General features: G+C 32.8%; 4 protein-coding genes across 7 annotated transcripts; all 4 read left to right on the top strand.

Annotated features, from left to right (window-relative positions):
* The first annotated feature begins 165 nt into the window (after positions 1 to 165).
* Positions 166 to 7,695, top strand: LOC148570214 (putative uridine nucleosidase 2). The gene is made up of 7 exons (XM_088510177.1): positions 166 to 444; positions 541 to 649; positions 739 to 835; positions 2,004 to 2,090; positions 2,190 to 2,325; positions 3,424 to 3,791; positions 6,649 to 7,695. The coding sequence occupies exons 3-6, from the start codon at positions 769 to 771 to the stop codon at positions 3,437 to 3,439; spliced, it is 306 nt and encodes a 101-aa protein (XP_088366303.1). The 5' UTR covers positions 166 to 444; positions 541 to 649; positions 739 to 768; the 3' UTR covers positions 3,440 to 3,791; positions 6,649 to 7,695.
* On the top strand, positions 6,964 to 7,797 carry LOC107632925 (protein FAR1-RELATED SEQUENCE 5-like). Its single transcript, XM_016336567.1, has one exon. The coding sequence runs from the start codon at positions 6,964 to 6,966 to the stop codon at positions 7,795 to 7,797; it is 834 nt and encodes a 277-aa protein (XP_016192053.1).
* Positions 7,798 to 7,809: 12 nt separating this feature from the next.
* Positions 7,810 to 10,059, top strand: LOC148570213 (uncharacterized). Its single transcript, XM_088506906.1, has 7 exons — positions 7,810 to 8,114; positions 8,219 to 8,325; positions 8,424 to 8,511; positions 8,609 to 8,697; positions 8,837 to 8,903; positions 9,011 to 9,148; positions 9,916 to 10,059. The coding sequence occupies exons 1-7, from the start codon at positions 7,863 to 7,865 to the stop codon at positions 10,057 to 10,059; spliced, it is 885 nt and encodes a 294-aa protein (XP_088363032.1). The 5' UTR covers positions 7,810 to 7,862.
* A 1,717-nt stretch (positions 10,060 to 11,776) lies between these two features.
* LOC107630254 (cullin-like protein 3) lies at positions 11,777 to 17,290 on the top strand. 4 transcript variants are annotated; one of them, XM_088510206.1, is made up of 9 exons: positions 11,777 to 12,179; positions 13,723 to 13,783; positions 13,862 to 13,928; positions 14,400 to 14,525; positions 14,686 to 15,553; positions 15,643 to 15,791; positions 15,886 to 15,951; positions 16,753 to 16,956; positions 17,036 to 17,290. In XM_088510206.1, the coding sequence occupies exons 6-9, from the start codon at positions 15,708 to 15,710 to the stop codon at positions 17,123 to 17,125; spliced, it is 444 nt and encodes a 147-aa protein (XP_088366332.1). In that variant the 5' UTR covers positions 11,777 to 12,179; positions 13,723 to 13,783; positions 13,862 to 13,928; positions 14,400 to 14,525; positions 14,686 to 15,553; positions 15,643 to 15,707; the 3' UTR covers positions 17,126 to 17,290. The 4 variants fall into 4 exon arrangements, with proteins under 4 accessions (XP_088366332.1, XP_088366333.1, XP_088366331.1 ...); XM_088510207.1 differs by having other exon boundaries at positions 13,852 to 13,928; XM_088510205.1 differs by having other exon boundaries at positions 13,843 to 13,928.
* Positions 17,291 to 19,309: the final 2,019 nt, after the last annotated feature.

Genomic DNA, 19,309 nt, shown 5'->3' with positions numbered 1-19,309 from the left:
AGTTTGAGTTAATTTAACTCAATAAGAGTTAATATCTTAACTAAAGTAGAGTAATTTTGTAATTAAATATTTTTATAAGAGGGATGAATATATAATTTCTATAAATATTAAAAAGTAAAGTTATATTTTTATCATTGTTCATAAACTCAATTCACCTCAGCCCCATTCCTCTCTGAAATTGAAAGAAAAAATCAACTCAACTCTACCCACTCATTGACCCAGCCTCGCCGCCGACAGCCACGCCAACCATCGCAGCCACCTCAATCCCACAGTCCCGTTGCATGTACAAGCATCGCGTGTGGAAGCTTTGCGCCGTCGCAGGAGCTTGAAGTCGTCTCCTCTGTTCGAGAGCGCTCTGTCTATGTTTACCGTGCCTCCGTCACCGTCACCGTAACTGTCACTGTCAAGAACTTCTTCGTGCTTCGCTCGCCGCCTGACATCTCTGTTCGTTCTGTCTTCATCCATTGGCTGAAACCTTCCCTCGCCGTACATATCATGCCGTACAATACCTCATTTGTTGACTAGAGTCTTCTTTTGTAGGCCATACAGCTTGATCCAGAATTTGCCAAGAACATTGGGCAGATTGTTATACTTGGTGGTGCATGCTTTCGCAATAAATAGCAATGTGAATCCAGCCGCCAAAGCCAATGTGGGTTGTGATGAAATAAATAAATAACTACATCTGTGTATGGGTCATTTCTCTCTTTGTCTCACTCCTTTAGTTGGGTTTGATTCCAGATATTTGGTGATCTAGATGCTGCAGATGTTATGTTCACAAGTGGAGCGGATATACTAACAGTGGAGATAAATGTTACCCACCAAGTTGTATTGACTGGTACACGCTCTGTCAAAGTTTTTTTCACTTAATTTTTTCTTAAAATTTTTAACAATTAATTCATCGGTTCTATCTTTATGGAAAATTTTCTTGTTGGGTCAAGGGTTTACCACTAGACCAGAAGCTATGGTTGTTAGTAGGATACAACTTTATTTTCTTATACTTTCTCAAATCATATGTAGCATGAGGAGGTGCTAAACCTATTTTAACATTTATATTTTAGATAAAAGTAAGTACAGAAAATCAACTTTTAATTAGTTAAAATTAGGCAAGTTTTTTATTATAAAATTACTTTCTTAACTTTCACTTTTTGAAAAGTATAGAGTTTAGGATTTAGAATTAGAATTTATAATAAAAGGGTAATTTTAGAAAAATTGTCTAATATTGGCTAAAAAATAGTTGATTTCTAAGTTGAATTCTTTAGATTTTAGTTGGTGAGTTTTCTATAACAGAGGTTTCAGTTCAACTGAACTCAGAGGTCTACCCAACTGAACTAATATTCAAGACTTTCTTTGATGAATGAAAAGTTGCTGATGTGTTACTAAATATTTCAATTATTTACTATCTACCCCACAAGAACTAGAAGCCGTCTTTATTCTAATGAAGCATCGCATTGGTATGTTACAATGAATCTGTCTTTGACATTTATTTCTCATATCTTGTTCTGTAGTATGCTTAATTTTATAAGTATTAAGGTTAGACAGATATTCTGTGTTGTATTTTGTTAGAACTGAACCCTAAAGAGTTGGGAGAGGATTTGAAGAAACTTGGAATTTGAATGGTTACATGGTTCTGTATCAATATTCTCACAGAACAACAATGGGGCAAACTATAAGATACAAGCGTACATAAAGTACAAAAATAAATTTGATACTTCTCTTTCACCCTCCCATTCTTTTGTGAATTCTACTTGAGCCTTCTGTTGCCCCATTCCCACTCTCTTTTTTCATCAATGCATACAAGGTTAGAGATGTATTCCATTGGCAGGAAAAGATACTAGTACTTAGATTGGAGGAGTCAGAGTTCACAAAACTGCTAAAACTTAGATAACACTATTTTAATTTCATAAAACTGCATGGCTTTTAGCTGCTATTAATTGTGGCACACATCATTTATCTTCTTTCTCATCCGTTCTGGCCTAATCTCATGCTCTAAACTTGATGACTAGGTTCTGATCGAGAAAAGTTGGCAAGTTCAAATGGAAAATTCGCTCAGTACTTGACCAAAATTCTCGATCTGTATTTCTCGTATCCTCGTGAGGCCTACAACACCGACGATCTGTCTTCAAAGTGCATTCAAGAATTGGGAGAGACCTAATAATCTGAAATACTAATTGCAATTATTTTCTGTGCAGGGGTTTACCTTCATGACTCCACAGCATTTTCTGCAGCTGTTGATCCTACTCTTGTAACCTGCATGGAGGGTAGTGTTAGAGTTCAAACCAGTGGTATTACACGGGGTCTTACAATACTGTACAACAAACATAAAAGGTACTGTTATGCTGGCTTGAAATTTATCTTCATTTATTTGCAGTTTGATAAAAAAGAAGTCTTGGAGCAATGGTTGAGTTATCTTTGTATGACCTTAAGGTCACGAGATTAAGTCGTATAATTAGTCATGGATGCATTTATTAGGTTAGAATGTATACATTACATCCTTTAGGAATTGTGCTTGTGCACGTGGGTTTTTTTTTTTTTTTTTTGCAATTTAATGTAGTATATATGAATTCGTTCCTTGATATAGAGTAAACTTTTTCCAGAAATGCAAAGAATAAGATTTGGTAAGAGTTTGGACTGTATTAGACATAAGAATGCCATACTCTTCTCGTTACTAGCTAATGTTATGGAGACCTAATAATCATCTTGCATGTTAGAGGATGAGATCTTGAAAACTGCAATTATAGTATCTCTTTTCTGAATCTTGGGCACAGATATTATAGTACACATTTTCAACTAGACAGCCTATTATATTCAGGCAGTGAGGATATTATATGGAGTACAGACTATGACATTATTTTGACTTTTTCATTCCTCTGATTTATTGTATTTAATGTAGTTTTACTTATGCTCTTACTGACAAAAGAAATGCTATTAAAGATAAAGAAAGGTAAGGGGAACCTGGGACATGGATACGTCTTAAATTGATACTCTGTTGTCTCTTATTTGAATGGTGTAGAACATAGATTTATTGAGGACTCCATCGAATTGTTTATGCTAGGAAAGAACAAAGGAGGGAACTGAAGTCTAATTTATATAGGCTTGGATGAAATAAATGCACATAATTATTGGATATTCTAAATAACAGTTTATTATTGGTTAGCGATGTATTATGGGATTATGTAGTTACTTGTAGTGACCGAACTAAATGCTATACATGTTGAATCTGGATATGATTTAATGCTAATTATTATGGATGTTTAGTTTTAGTTTGAATTAATTTAACCCAATAAGAGTTAATATCTTAACTAAAGTAGGACAATTTTGTAATTAAATATTTTTATAAGAGGAATGAATATATAATTTCTGTAAACATTAAAAAAGTAAAGTTATATTTTTTTTATCATTTTGCATAAACTCGATGCACCTCAGCCCCATTCCTGTGTGAAATTGAAAGAAAAATGCAAATCAAGCTCTACCCACCCATTGACCTAGCCCCGCCACCCGCAGCCCGCAGCCACGCCAACCACCGCAGCCACCTCAACCCCGCAGCCCCGTCGCATGTACAGGAATCGCGTGTGGAAGCTTGGGGCCGTCACAGGAGCTTGAAGTCGTCTCCTCTGTTCGAGAGCGCTCTCTCTATGTTCACCGTGCCTCCGTCACCGTCACCGTAACTGTCACTGTCAAGAACTTCTTCGTGCTTCCCTCGCCGCCTGACATCTCTGTTCGTTTTGTCTTCATCCATTAGCTGGAACCTTCCCTCGCCGCTTACATCTCCGTTCGTTCTGTTCGCGCTTCAGGTAGGTTTTCTCTTTTTCTTCATTGTGTTGTATTCATTTATTTGTGTATTCTAGCCTGAGTTTTACGCTGTTGATTCTTGTGATTACTGATTCTGAAATTTTAAAGTTGTTCATGATTTTTGGTTCTGAATATGTTATCTTCTGTGATTAGGAAATAGGAATAATTTGTTTTGGTTAATTACTTAATTTTGCTTATAATTTTTGTTAGCTGGATTTTGAATTTTGTTTGCTGTGACTTGGAATCATTTTGTAGTATTTATTTATGTTTTCTAGCCTGAGTTTTGTGTTGTTCATTCTTTGCTTTATGTCCTCTAATTTTGTTCTGAATTGAGTTAATTGGAATTGAAGTAGGTAATTGGAAGAAGAGTAGCTTTAATTTTGATCAGAAACACCTTGGATGTTGTTGTGTTATTTTTCCGAACCTTTCATCTTGTTATAGTTGCTGATGTTGTGTTGTTGTTGGTGTTTTGTTTTGTTTTTTTTAATTTATCTTCTTGCAATTAATTAGTGATAGAAAGAGTAAGCGTGGTGTACCAAATATTTAAAGATGGGATTATGGAGAGCATTTGTCAGGGAGTGGCTGAATAGAAAAAATAAAAGTAGGTAAGTAACGGTTGCTTTGTTGAATTAGGACCCTGCCCAAGTAGATAGAATTTGACTTCGAAACAGTGAAATTAATATAATCCACTTATAGTAATTATATGCCAAGGACTTGGGATGATCTCCTCTGTTTGCTTGTGTTCTTCTGGGAATCATTATATATTTTTATTAGTATTTTAAATTCAAAGGAAAGGATATAATCATGTAGATAAGTGAAGGTGTCATTTGTTTACTCAAATAATTACTCTAATCTGATGCAGAGATGGGTAAGATTGAAAAAAAAAACTTGCATGGATGTGGATTATGCAGTTTATTTGCATATGGCTATGTATACTAAAAGTATAAATATGTAATGATTTTGTTTTATATATATATATTTGGATCTGGATATGGACGAGCCTGATTGGAAATATGAGATTATAAAAATGTGTTATGTATGTTATTTAAAGGTATAGAGACTCAAACCCAAAGTTGACCCTTTTTCTTTTTGAATGAGAATTTAACTTTTCGTTTAGAAAAAAATTAGTGTGACTTTTCCACAGAATAGGTAATATTCAAGATGGTATTTCTTTATTTGTCATGCTAGATTATGTTTAATTTGTTTATAACTATTAGTAGTTTTTGGTTCCATGTCTCTGTTCATTTAGTTTTTTATCATTGATCACTTGAGTAGTTAAAGTGGATGTGCTTTTCTCTTTATATCAGATTTACAATTTTTTTTTTAATGGTTTCTATTGTATTAATAAGCTACTAGACCAACTTGATTAAATTTGGTTAATAAAATAACGAGTATGTTTTGCCACAAGGATTTTTCTCTATTTTGTCAATTCATATATTATTTATATCAGATGATATTATGTCTCCTATATGGGAAAATATATAGCTTGCCCTTCAAAATATATAGCTTTATAAGACTAATGACTAGGCTCATTAGTTATGGAAATTTGCTTATCTATTTAGAACGAGGATCTCAACAAATACAGGACTTGAATTGATAATTTCAATGTTTCCCCGGGTGCATTCAGTTATCAATTGAAGGTATATGATTGTGTAGGTAGAATGGTGGATTGTCCAATGTCATTCTAAATACAATTTTAGTGTGGAACAGTAGAGAATCAGGGTGGATGTCTAGATCCTTTCCTCCATTCAAAAGTTTCATCAAATTTGGGTCTTGCCATCTTTATACACCCAAACAGAACTTTTGAAAAATGAATGTAACGGTGGCATTTTGTCCTTATTGAATATAAGTTAGTTTGGTAAATGAGAAAGTGATTTCTACCAGATTGAAGAAATCATACTGCCCATTTATTTTTATTTTATCCTCATTGATTATTTACATTTATATATTTTTCTTATGTAATTTATCACTATATCTCAATTTAACCACAGTAGACATATACTAAAATTAGCCACTAATATAAACTACACATTAAAATAATTATTACTTCTGCAATTAGGTTTTTGTTAGATATTTTTCTTTGCTTTATGCCTTTTAATTTTGTTCTGACCTGAGTTAATTGGAATTAAAATAGGTAATTAGAACAAGAGTAGCTTTAATTTCGATCAAAAACACCTTGGATGTTGTTGTCTTATTTTTCTTAACCTTTCATCTTGTTATGGTTGCTGATGTTGTGTTGTTGTTGGTGTTGTATTTTATTTTTTTAATTTATCTTCTTGCAATATCCCTGTTTGCTGGTGGTCTTCTGTTACACAGAATGCCCCTTTCACTTTCACCTTCATATGGAAGAGGATGCTTACTACTTTAGCTTTGGTGTATAATCTCCTAAAAGTATTTGCTTAATCTGAATTATTTCTATTTTATTTAATTGTGCTGCTTACTTTCTAAACTAATTTTCACTTTGCTTGTTTCCTTCGAAAGAAGTGAGATAGAAGTCATGAAGTAGAGAAGGCCTTAACAAATTGTATGATATTAATTATGTATATCTATTGAATGATTATGAAGCAAATAAAAAAGGGTAGTAGCCATCCAGAAATAAAAAGAAGCTGAATGCTTTTTCTTGTGCATGCCCTCATGATTCCTGAACATTAGATTAAATTGCATCCAACTCAGTTTTGTCTTCCTTTATACACCTCGTTTGGATCAATTTCTGATATTTATTATCTATATTGTTTCTATAAACATAACGTGCGTGACATTGTTCTCGTCAGGTGCAAGTATTACTACCACATATTTTCATTGCTACATACATTTCATTCAATTTATCTTTGGTGAGAATGTCATTTCTACTTTGTGTAGACCATGACAAATGAAAAGGACGAAAGAATCAGGGACCACCGACCCCTAACTCAAAGTTGTTGCGGGGTGAGAATTCGTGCAAGACTAGATAGAAAAATTCAGAAATGGAAGGTTGTTTCGTTCTACGAAGAGCACTCTCATGGATTAGTTGATCCGCTGGACGTTAGCATGATGCCTGAGTATCGCACATTCAGTGTCTCAGATAAAGCTTAGGCGAAGAATTTGCACAACATAGGCATCAGGACCTGTCACATCTTGGGATACTTGGCTGCTCAAAAAGGTGGATATGCAAACTTGTCATTCAACAAAAAAGATATGTACAACCTCATTACTCAACATAGGAAGGAAAAGGTGAAGGGTGGTGATGCAAATGCTGCAATAAGCTACCTGAGAGGTAAAGCTGGGAACGATTCTTATTTCTTTGGAAAGTACACATTAAGTAATGAGAATCGATTAGAAAATTTGTTCTGGGCTGATGAGACTAGCTGTATTGATTATGAGTGCTTTGGGGATGTCTTGACATTTGATTCGACTTACAATAGGAACGTCTACAATAAACCACTTGTGATATTTTCTGGTAGCAATCATCATGGGCAGACCGTCATATTTGGATGTTGTCTTCTTGTTAATGAGGATATTTGTTCATACAAGTGGCTCTTGGAAACTTTTTTGGAAACAATGGGGAGTAAACACCCTACGGCAGTTGTCACCGACGGAGATCTTTCAATGAGAGAAGCCATTAAAAAGGTTTTTCCTTGTGCAACACATCAACTATGTGCATGGCACTTACATAGGAATGCATGCGAGAAAGTTAAGAACAGTGGATTTCTGAATGACTTCAAGAAATTGATTTATGCTAATGTGAGTGTTGAAGAGTTTCAAGTCATGTGGGGAGACATGGTGGCGAGGTATAACTTATCAAGCAACTCTTGGGTCGACCAAACTTATGAGTTGAGGAATTTATGGGCTCTTGCATATTTGAGGGGCCAATTTTTTGTGCAAATCAGGACAACATCCCAGTGTGAAGGGATTAACTCTCTAATAAAAACATATGTGAGAAAGAAAGATACCCTTCTTGAATTCATCAATAACATGGAGATCGTTGTTAGCCATTACAGGAACAATGAAAGAGTTGCAGAGAAAATTTAGCTATTAATAATACGACGAATATTAATAATTCAAAAACTAATAATAAAGTTAACATAGATAAAATAATGAGCAAATTCATTCGATCCCAAGAATGTCAAAAAACAGTTGTACAACCCACCCGACACAAATTCTCCCCTAGCAACAATTCTGATAACCACACAAACGACGTTACTCTCAAGGAGCTCTTCAAACCAAATGTCTCCCCACGAAGATCATCTGAATTAGATTGGAATTCAAATACGGGAATATATATTGGTAAAAAGGGTACCTCATCATTTGTGATGCCGCGGCGTTCATGTGGCCCAAAAATTTCACAGGTATGTGTATAAAAACATGAATTTGTATTCTGATGACTCTGTTTAGTATTACTATTTTTAATTTTATTGTTTAATTACACATGATGATGGCTTCGTGTTTGCAGTGGATGCCCATTAGTTTTAGACCACCGGAGGACATGATTCTAACGACGGATGAACTTGCTTGTGCCGCTTATATTTTTTGCCCGGATTTAAAGTTTCAAGTTAATCGGTAAATCCTTATAACACTATTCGATTTGATGCAAGTCTAATTTATACTTTCGTAACAACAATTTCCTGAACTAAATATTTGCATGTGTATTCGTAAAGGGATGAAGTACTGGTGTCAACTCGTACCGCATATGCAAATAGAGAAAGTTTAGCCACGTTAATTCCAGGAGAACAAGTCATCCAAGATGTAAATATCTATTTTTTATTATTTAACATTAAAAAAGTACAAAATGTTAATGTTATGTATCGTAAAATTAAAAGTATACAAATGTATTTGTTTGTAGGTTATAGATTCCCTTACTTGCATTCTCACACAAGAGTATAAAATCTTAACAAATTGCCATCTGTATGATCTTTGCCAACAACCTTTTCGGTAAGTTTCAGTACAAAAATACCCCAAAAAAATATGTATTTGATATTTTGTTTGGATTAAGTTTCAAGCAGCATATGAATAATTTGATGTATTATTTTTTATGACAATATAATCAACAACTAGCACTTACATGGTCCAGACCACCCAATCAACTAAGGGAACAATATGCAGATAACTACATGTACAAGATTGAGTATTTGTCAAGGGTAAGTCCTTTAATTTTTAGTAAATAATATATGATTTATTTAATCCAAATTGTATGTTTATCTTAATATCATAGATTTACAATCCTCCTTATTTTGTAAATAAGTAGATTTTTGTCCCCATCAACGACCTCAATGAGCATTGGTTCCTGATGATCGAAGACATGAAAAAAGAAAAGATCTTTGTGCTTGATTCTTGTAAAATACCAGACAGAAACTATGGTAGGCTATTATCAGTTGAAACCATGGTAAGTGGTCCAGTTTGATTTTGTTAAAAGTAAAATTAGTTCTTCAACTTTTATTCTCTATTAATTTTGAATGTTTTGTATATAACGAAAAAAACACGACATCGTTTGAAATTACGATTTGAATTTGTATTTTAAGATCATTGCTACATTCGGTTTGTAAGTGATTTAGTAGTTTGTTTAATTTGAAATTAAGGTTCATTTGTTAACACTAATATCGAATTAATAATTTTTAAATTTTTTATAATCTATCCATTTTAGACAAGTAATAAAAATTAACCCGTTACATTGCTTGCACTACACAGTATCCAACTATATTTTATGTCACACAGGCTATATTCATCGAATGAATGTTAGAACACAAATCTTTCTACAATTCTAGTGAAATCACTGTACCTCGGATTTCTAAATTTCGTATCGTGGAACCGTCTGACCTGCCACAACAAAGGAAAGGCTCGTAAGTAATATTAGTTTAAATTTTTTTTACCGTCATGTCTATTGAGTTTGTTATGTACGAATCATGTGTTCGGTTAAACTGATGAAGTAGTACAATCACACATTTAACTAAACAGTAATGACTGCGGTATCTGGGTTGCTCAATGGATGAAAGAGTGCGGGTGGACTGATGATTTTGGCATCACGGTAACTAACTTTATTCATTTTCTAAATTATTTATTATTATTATTAGGAAAAAATGTAATATGTATCTAAGTGTGTATATATATATATATATATAATTCTAATTGCTTCGTACTTTTTAAAATTATTAGGTCTATGACAGTGATGGGATGAGGCTAGCAATCGACTTGGTTAGCAAAGAATTCAATATGAAGAACTCAAAAGTTATGGATAAGACACATGCATATATGAAAGATATACTACAAAAACAGTCACGACTGCAAAAGGATATATAGTTTTTTTTTTCTATCGCATTTTATATTTGTCGAGACACATCATATTTTGTTATGCATTTTTTAGCTTAAGTGATTCTTTTATTATAGGATATTTTGTTGCTCTAATCGAACCTATTGTTGAGTCATTTGATGTTTATTTCTGTGCTTAATAAAAGAGCTAATATCATTTAACTTTAATTTTTAGCTTTCAAGATAAATCCAAAGATATAACTTTTATGCATTACATAATTTAAAAGATACTTATTATATAGCTATCTAATAATATTCTGAACTTAAAGTAACTGTTGTTTCTGGATAGTAATCAAATGACGATCATGCTAATAAGAAGATTCACATTCGATTATGAAAATCAATCTTATTCTGAAGATATGATATCATTTTTTCTAAAAATGTAAAACCAAGCAATAAAGTATAATTTAATTAATGTGTATATTGAAATAAATGTTAATTGTATATAGTAGCAGCCACACATGGAATTGCAATGGCTGCATTTTGTCTCAATGTACTATATTACATTGCGACTTAAATATATAATTTTTTAGTTAAAAAACTTGCATTTATGTGCTATTTTTTATTAACTTAGTTCGAAATAATAAATTTTGATATTGTTTTATAGGATTACTGACATCAAATTTTGATAATTTGGCCAAAAATTATAAATGCTTTGTGTCTTAATTTTTCCAGCTAACCTTCAACAACTCATAAAAGTTAACATCATAGGTGGTTGTAGATTATAGTGATAGACAAGGGTAAAAGTTGCGATGATAATACGTGATGATAATTCATAACGATTGAGTGAAGAGAATGTAGCAGGAGAAGAAAAAAAAAATAAGAAAGAAGGCCAATATAATTTAATAGTCAATAATAGGTATGTGTATAGAGATTAGTATATAGTAAGAGAAAGAATATTGTTTAACATGGTGAAGGAATATTACAAAAATATAAATTAATGTTTTAAAAAAAAAATAAAGATAATTTAAAAAATTAAATATAAAATTTAAAAAATATTTTTCACCAATTGATATTATGTATGAATATAAAGAGTATTTTGAATATGAATTTTTATCTCTACTTCAAATTAGATACTATTAAAAATAGATAAGTAAAGTTAATAACGTTTATAAATAGTTAATTGTTTATAATGTTTATAAATCTTTAATTGAATTTTGTTATACATAATAACAACATAATAAATTTGTTTAATATCTTATTTAATTTAAATTTATAAATTTTATACAATATAAATTAAAAAACTTTTATACATTTTTTTGAACGTTTTTTATTTTTAATGTTTAAATTATTATATCCAATTTATAAGATTAAAATTAAAATTAGAAAAATTAATCTTTTAAAAAGCTACTAAATATATTAAACCGCTAATATAATATTTAAGCAGGTCAGTACACTAGACTTGAGTAGTGTTCCATTCAATTTAAAATCATTGTACATTATAAAAAATATTTTATTTTACCGCTATTATTTAACATGACTTTTTATAAAATACTGCAATATTGATAAGAGAAGTCCTTTTTTCCTTTTCATTTTTCGAAATTCAGTTTACATAATTTTCTATTTTTAGTCTACAGGAATTTTATAAATCCCTTTAAAAAATTTTTAATCTTGGGAAAATAGCCGTTCCTTTCAATTTTTTCCAAAATTTGGCGCAAAATGAAAACCTAAACCCGCCCAAACCAAAACATTCTTCTCAATCCTTCCCTAAATCCATTGTTTATGCTTCTCACCAGAATCTCTGTTTTGCTGAGCTTTTGTTCCCTAAATCCATCGTCTATCCTTCTCTAAACCCATCTTCTCGTCAGAAACTCTGTTCGTTGGCTGCTGCTGCTCTTGCTTGTTGTTCGCCTGTTGCCACACTTCCGACCTTCTTCCTTTGTCTTTATTTATCCTTGACCACTGAGCCACGACCCACCACACCCCTCGTTAACTTCCACTGCTTCCTCTGCGTCAACCCTCCTTGCACAGCCACTGCCAGCGTCATTCTGGCAACTTCTATCGCGCTACCGCATTCATCCCCTCTGCTCATTGCAACTGCTAGCTGCTCCAATTCTGAGTTCAACTAGCATCTCCCTCTCCCTATAACTCATTTTGTCAATTCACACCAGGTTTCATTTTCTTTTTTCTGATCTTGTAGTTGATGAAGTTTCTATGTTTCTATGTTAAATTTTGATTTTGTTGTTCGGATTTAGTTTGCATTTAATTGAATCTGAATTTTTAGGTTTAGCTTAGTTTGAATTAGGATTTTCAAATTAGAATTAACTTTAGTTAGTGAACTTTGAACATGTTGTTTTAGTTCTTGAGTTTGGTATTGTTGATGATTTGGATGATAATTCTTGATTGATTTTGGACTGTTGTACTCAAAATTGAAGAATTTGTACATTTGATATGTATACTCCCTAATTCACAATATGTGCCCTGATCTGATTAAATACACAATATGTGCCCTGATATGATTATGTGCGAGTGTAACTGCTTTCCCAGAGCCTGTGAGGCTAAATTTGCAGAGGCTTTTAAGATACTGGCATAGGTAGCTGCATCTGCAGTCTTTTCATCTCTTTGCATCTCAATGAATAGCTTTATACCTTCTTCAAGGTGTCCCTTATGAACATTATCCAAGATCAAGGCTGTCCAAGGAACTGAACTTTGAAGAGCCAAATTTGCAAAAATCCTATTTGCTTCCCCGAATTTGTCACATTTAGCATACATGTCAACCAAAGAATTAACTTGGGCAAACTTTATTTGAATATTCCCTAATTCTCTCTTAGTTACTCATATTGGGTTTTTTTACTTTTTCTTATTAGCTTGTGTTCTTTTTTTTTTAATATTAATGCCTTTAATATTGTATAAGTTAAGGACTTAATGAGTTACTTTGGCCTCATAGCTTGTGGATTGATTTTTTCAGGATTTGTCTTATCCTTTCCATTAATAGGCATGCTTTGTAAAGTGTTAGTGAACTTTGAATATGTTTTTTTAGTTCTTGAGTTTGGTATTATTGATGATTTGTAAATAATTCTTGATTGATTTTGGTTTGATGTGCTTAAAATTAAAGAATTCGTGCATTTGATTTGCTTGGATTGTGATAATTATTGTTTAATAAATTCATGCACGCCAAGTGTTCAGTGATATGACTCTATAACACTTTAGATTCTAAATTGCATGTTTGCTTGTGTATTATTGTTGTTTTGGATTCTAAATTGATATGCCTCTATAACATTTTCACAGTGGCTCTGTTCTCCAATTGCTCTTCAAGTTAGTGATTTTGGTTGTCTCTTCCTTCAATTATGGTCGCTATTCACTTCTCCATTTGTATCACTGCTATTGTTTGCTTTCACTTGATGTTCATTACTTCGTTGATCGCTGTTCGCTGTTGCTGTTCACGGCTTTGGATTTATCAATCAAGGAAAATAATCGTTGTTTTCTTTGGTATATGCTATGTTAATTAGATTGTTATAGTTCTTTAACCATGTTTTGATGTGTATTTTTACCATTCAACTAATAAAATAGTGTGGTTTGGAATATTGAACTAGAGCAGTGTTATGTTCTTCATGAATCAGAGAAGGGTCTTTCATCCTAATAATCAGGCTACGTATATAGCTTTTGGCTAATGGTAAAGGGTTTGATCTAATGATATGCATTTTTTTCTCGCAGGGATCGATAATTTGCATGTCTTATTTAGCTATGATTCCAAACTTGATATCTTTCAAGCAAGGTAATCGGTGAAGAATTTTGTTCTTATTTTTTTATTTTTAATTTTAATGCCTTTAATAGTGTATGTAGCAAAATTCAGGCCACTCATTTGTTATTGCTACTGCCATGGGAGTTGTGTTCGTTGGTGATACTCTGTATATTGGAAGGTACCATTTGTTCAATTTTGACATGAAAAAACAAGTATACTAATGCATATGAATCAGGAAATTGCTTTGTCATTTTTTTTTGTATGAATAATTCTTAGGTCTTATTGATGGAAAAATAAAAAGTGGAAAAATAGGTTTGGAAGAGATTTATCTCATAGCAAGTTGTAGCTCAAATCAAATTAGTTGAAATCGAGTAGACTCCTACACCGAACTAAAAAAGAATCAATAAATTGTGCATGAAAACATACATGGTTCAATGCTGGTATTTTTCTAATTAATTTGCATACTTAGCCTTTTGAAACTATATTGTGAATTTCTTAAAAATGTTCTTGTGAATTTTCATACTCATGCCGTACTTGGCCTTCATGGTTCAAACTAGTGGTTTATTGTTTTAATTTTTTAATTTGTGGAGTCTACATGTAAATCCATATAAATTGAAGTATAATGTCATTTTATTCTTTATTTGACAAGTTTATGATGAAAAAGGAAAAGAACTTTGGATGGAGCATTCTTTCAATTGGATTCTTTTTTGGTTTTATCCATGGCAAAATCTGGAATGAATTGTAGATGTTCCTTCACAGCATAGCATGATCTTGGGTATGTATTCCAACTCTATTGCTAATTACAACTTGTTTTTTGATAAATAAGTTTCTAATATGTTTTGGCCAGTGTATGTAATGACCTTTAAATCTTAAATTAGCTTTTGATAATTACAACTCTTAAATTAATGACTTTCTATTCTAATATTTTTGAGCAGGAACTCTTATATGGTGGAAGATTTTGGAAATCCAGAAAAGCAGGGGCGAGCCATATATGGAGGAAGCACGATGGGGAAGAACCAATATCTTCAAGAACGTGCCGCCGCAGGAAGAAACAGAGATTGGAGAAGTGGCTCTCGGATAAGTGGATCGGCATGGAATTTACTGCACGTCAGGCACCTGGTAGTAGGAAAAGTCAACTTATTTCTTCTTGTTCTTCCTCCATATGCATGCTGTTTCTATTATGAGTAATGAATTCTAAAGTGGAGTTAACACTAATGGGCTTCAGTTTACAAACGATAGAGTTATTTTCTTTTTGCTTATTGCTTCAAGTATTATTCTTTTTTGTTGGGTTTTGTTTTGCTGTTTAGGTTTCACACAAATACCAACAAGTTACGGTTTAAAATGTTGTTGTAAGTGATTCTCTAATTCACGGGTAAAAACATGTAAGAAAGGTTTGAAGATGAACCGGCGCTGGAGCGAGCCAAGTAAGCCCTTCAGTTGCTCAGAGAAGCACAAGCATCTCCTTGGAGGGAAACCCTAGTTTCCTCCACCGCGATCGCCGCCGCTGGGCTTCTGATTGTCACCGTCAGTCATGCCAGAGATATTTGTCTATTCGTCCTACTCCATGCCCACACCTCAATCTCGAGTCTCGAGCTTCATCGCAGTAGTTTTGGAGTCGTTGCGGCCTATAACCACTCATCTTGCTCAGTCGGTCTTTTCCCGCTGTCCCTCGTCGTGGTCATCTTCTGCCGTGCTTGTCACGAGAAGGTAACAGTTGCTCTGCCCACTAAATCATTAGTAGTCCCACAGAAGAATGGATCGTGCAGAAAATTACTACCCTGGTTCCCGAGTTTGAAGAACAAGGTCTGTTCATTCTGACTTCAAATCTTTCCTTTCTTCCTATACAAGTTGTTCTGTATTCAAATGCAGTGCTATAAATTTGATATGTCTAGATGATCCTGAAACACTTCTTGGGCCTTTGGCTAACAAATTCAAGCCTACAGTAATCAGTTCTTGGATGGAGAAAAGGAAGGCATTACTAACAGAAAATGCAGACAAAATGAAACGATTGCTTGATAATTTGCAGAGGAAACTTGATGAGGTTTGCTTAAAGGGCACAAACACAATGTTTGTGGTCTTTTTATACATACAGTTTTACTATCTTAATTGTTCTTTCCGTGTTTCCCTGGTGGCAGTCCTTCTTAAACATGCAGCTCTATGAAATAGCCTTGGAACTGTTTGAACATGATCAATCAACTTCTGTAAGTTCTGTTATGTTTCTTAGAATTTTAATTTTTCGGTTTTCACTGTTGAAATGTGCAAATTGACATGTAAATGATGGCATGTTGTCTTACATAGGCATTTACTAAGGTATTTTTACATGTAAATTGAAATGTGCAAATTGACATGTTAGGTATGTATGCTTCCCCCCCCCCCCCCCAAAGCTTTATCAGATTTTGTTTGAAGCTACTAGATTCACAAACATACTGTCAATAACACTGGTAATGTATTAAATATCAGATTGGTAGATCAACTGAAAATTACCGAAAATATTAATAAACAAGTTCTTTTCATTTAGAAGGAAAATTCTAATTTAAGTCCTGAGGAACAAATTTCCAATCAGGGGAAAATATTTATCAGAGTTGGCCTACCATTAACTTTTGTTATTGAGTACCAGTAATTAACATCCCAAGTTTCTGCTGAGACTGACCCTGTGTTCCCTTCTGCCAAAAGTTGTGTCATTACTTTATATCCAGGTAACTTTGGTTGTGTCATTTGTATCTCCTATCCAGATCCCCCTGGATTCAATGAAGTTGGGATATCTTGTTTCCAGGATGGGGTTAGTGTCAATGTCTTCATGACTTATTTGACACTGATAATGTCTTTATGACATTGTTTGATTTATTGACATGCTCATTTTTATTAATTACATGTTTATATGATGGTAAAAGCTGATGCTAGGGAAGCAGTGATCACACTTGTAAGAAAGATCATCCTTTTTTATACTCTTGCGGTGCCAATGACGGTTGGAATAAGCAGTATTTCTTTTGCTTTTGCGACAGATTAACAAAGAACGAGAGGGTGGACAGATTGACAGATTCCTATTGAAAAACATTGTAGATATATTTGTTGAGGTTGGTCTCGGGAAGTTGGATCATTACGAGCAGGATTTTGAGATACAAATGCTAGATGATACAACCAATTACTACAAAAGCAAGGGCACAATATGGATTAAGGTTGACTCCTTTCAAGAATATCTGTCGAAGGCAAGTGCATCAAGAATTTGCCTCTAGATTTTGTGTTCTATTGGTTGACCAGCTCTAATTAGTGTGTGTGTGTGTGTAGGCTCTGGAATGCTTGAGAAAGGAGAAGAATAGAGTATCTCATTATTTGCACTCTAGCACTTGGCAAAAATTGTATAAGGTCATCTTTTGACTTATTCTTGATTACATGGATTTACCTGATGTTAACTGTTATATCTTTTGGTTCATCAACTGCATCTACAATCACATACTGCATGATAATGATGTAAAACTAGGGTACTGTGCCAGTTAAACCTTATTTTGATGATTAAATTAAATATTAATGTTATTTTAATTAGATTCTGTTGTTTGTGAATTAACATGTTATCATATATACTTGAATAAATTTGGGATATACCTTTGGATGATAACTTTGTAACTGACAAATAACAGCTAAGTTTTAATACTCATGGAGCAAAGTTCCCATGTTGCTAGTTTTCTGTTTTAAGATGTTGAGTGTCATTGCGAATCGGTCTCCAGTTACAAAAATGTGGGGGATGTGAGTATTCCCCAAAATAAAATTCAACCCAACCTAACTATATATTAGTATTGTACCCAATTTTAATTAGTTCGGATATCGGAATTAAAATCATGAAACTCAATTATCCAATTATCTAATATATTTTATTAAAAAAATATTTATATAACTTTTACTAATCCTAATCTCACTTTAGTTTTCATTTATTTTTTTATTTTTTTCCTTTTATTTTTCAATTTGTCTCATAAATTTAAGGGTAAAGTATATTTTTTGTCCTTAAAGTTTGACAAAAGTTTCAAAAATACTCCTAAGTTTTATTTTGTTTTAATTTTGTCCAAAAAATTTTCGATTTGCATCAAATATACCTTTGACGGCTAATTTTTTAAAAAATTTAAGACTAATTTAACAATAATTTCATAAAATCAACCTTTCAACACAAACAAATCAAGCATAATTTTCATGTATTATTGTTAAATTGGTCTTATATTTTTTGAAAATTTAGCCGTCGAGGGTATATTTGATGCAAATCGAAAACTTTTGGGACAAAATTGAAGCAAAATAAAACTTAGGAGTATTTTTGAAACTTTTGACAAACTTCAAGGACAAAAAATATACTTTACCCTATATTTAATTTTAATCGGGTATTGGACCCAATCCAACCCATATTTCATCAGTTTGGCTTAGTTTGGTTTCAATTACAAAAGCACATTAACCCAATCCAACTCGAACCTATGAAATTTAATCGATTTGTTTCTCAAATTCACCCAAACCCAACCTGGCCTGATTACACCCATAGGAGCCAAGCAATGACGTGCAAACATTTTTCTTAATGAACGTATTTATATCCCCCTACGGCTCTACATATATATATGGGTTATCTGGATTGGTGTTTTCGGTTGAACCACAACTTGACATGTGTCAATCGTTGAACCTACATCTTCATGTAAAACCAATTGAAGCCATTTTTGAGTGACTTGCCACCTCAAACCTCACAAGAAACAAGAAAATTCAATTTACCAAAAGACTTAACATTGTCTCTTCCAATCAAAACTCTACTATGTCTATGTGCTTCATATTATGAAAAATACAACATCAGTGTTATGCTTGTGCCTTCTAAGACGAAAAGAGCCTAGAAAACAAATAACCATGGCAACCCTGCACTGTATCTAGCAGAGGTGCAACTTGGCATGCATCGTCAACGTTGCGATTCTTCCATTTCTCTAGTATACCTTCGGCATTAGGAGCAAGTTGATGCTGCAAAACTGCAGCACCAAGAGGACCTATCAAATTCAACCTTGTAGCAGCAGAAATAACATCCCTCGTTGTGATGTACATATAAGCTCTTTGAGAATCAGTACTATCTAATCCTAATGTGCCACATATAAGTCCAAATATAGGAGCATGGTGAAAAGATACAGTACCTGACCCCAAATAATATTAGTAAATACATCTACTTATCTACTTAATATATTATAATTGAATTTTTCCCCAACTTATAATGGTGAGGTGTCACTTTTTCATTAATCCATTTTCCCTCCAAAATGATTACACTATTCGCTCTTCTAAATTTATTTTAGAAAAATATTTTTAATTAATATAATTATATTATAATTAGTATTTAATGAATGATATATAATTATACTAATTTAAGAAACTGTCTTTATTATAATTATATCAAATCAATATGATATGATATGATATGATAATAATATGCTAATGGCATGAATTATTCTAATCAGAATAAAATTCTTTTCAATGCACAGATTATTCAGTTATTTTGTACTTATAAGTCTTTATAATAATAATAATAATCTACTTAATCTATTAAAATTAAATTTT

Source organism: Arachis ipaensis, chromosome B3, assembly GCF_059453495.1.
Source record: "Arachis ipaensis isolate K30076 ecotype BB chromosome B3, ASM5945349v1, whole genome shotgun sequence".
Classification (NCBI taxonomy): domain Eukaryota; kingdom Viridiplantae; phylum Streptophyta; class Magnoliopsida; order Fabales; family Fabaceae; genus Arachis; species Arachis ipaensis.
Note: the sequence above shows the minus strand (reverse complement) of the source record. Positions and strands in the feature narration are given on the sequence as shown.

Excerpts from the sequence above, each read along its gene's own strand:
- LOC107630254 (XM_088510206.1), top strand. The coding sequence starts at position 15,708 with ATGGAGAAAAGGAAGGCATTACTAACAGAAAATGCAGACAAAATGAAA. Across the intron at positions 15,792-15,885 it reads TGCAGAGGAAACTTGATGAG|TCCTTCTTAAACATGCAGCT; the intron begins GTTTGCTTAAAG and ends CCCTGGTGGCAG. Across the intron at positions 15,952-16,752 it reads AACATGATCAATCAACTTCT|ATTAACAAAGAACGAGAGGG; the intron begins GTAAGTTCTGTT and ends CTTTTGCGACAG.
- LOC148570213 (XM_088506906.1), top strand. The coding sequence starts at position 7,863 with ATGAGCAAATTCATTCGATCCCAAGAATGTCAAAAAACAGTTGTACAA. Across the intron at positions 8,326-8,423 it reads TTAAAGTTTCAAGTTAATCG|GGATGAAGTACTGGTGTCAA; the intron begins GTAAATCCTTAT and ends GTATTCGTAAAG. Across the intron at positions 8,698-8,836 it reads CTTTGCCAACAACCTTTTCG|ACCACCCAATCAACTAAGGG; the intron begins GTAAGTTTCAGT and ends TACATGGTCCAG.
- LOC107632925 (XM_016336567.1), top strand. The coding sequence starts at position 6,964 with ATGTACAACCTCATTACTCAACATAGGAAGGAAAAGGTGAAGGGTGGT.
- LOC148570214 (XM_088510177.1), top strand. The coding sequence starts at position 769 with ATGTTCACAAGTGGAGCGGATATACTAACAGTGGAGATAAATGTTACC. Across the intron at positions 836-2,003 it reads CCACCAAGTTGTATTGACTG|GTTCTGATCGAGAAAAGTTG; the intron begins GTACACGCTCTG and ends CTTGATGACTAG. Across the intron at positions 2,091-2,189 it reads TCTGTATTTCTCGTATCCTC|GGGTTTACCTTCATGACTCC; the intron begins GTGAGGCCTACA and ends TTTTCTGTGCAG.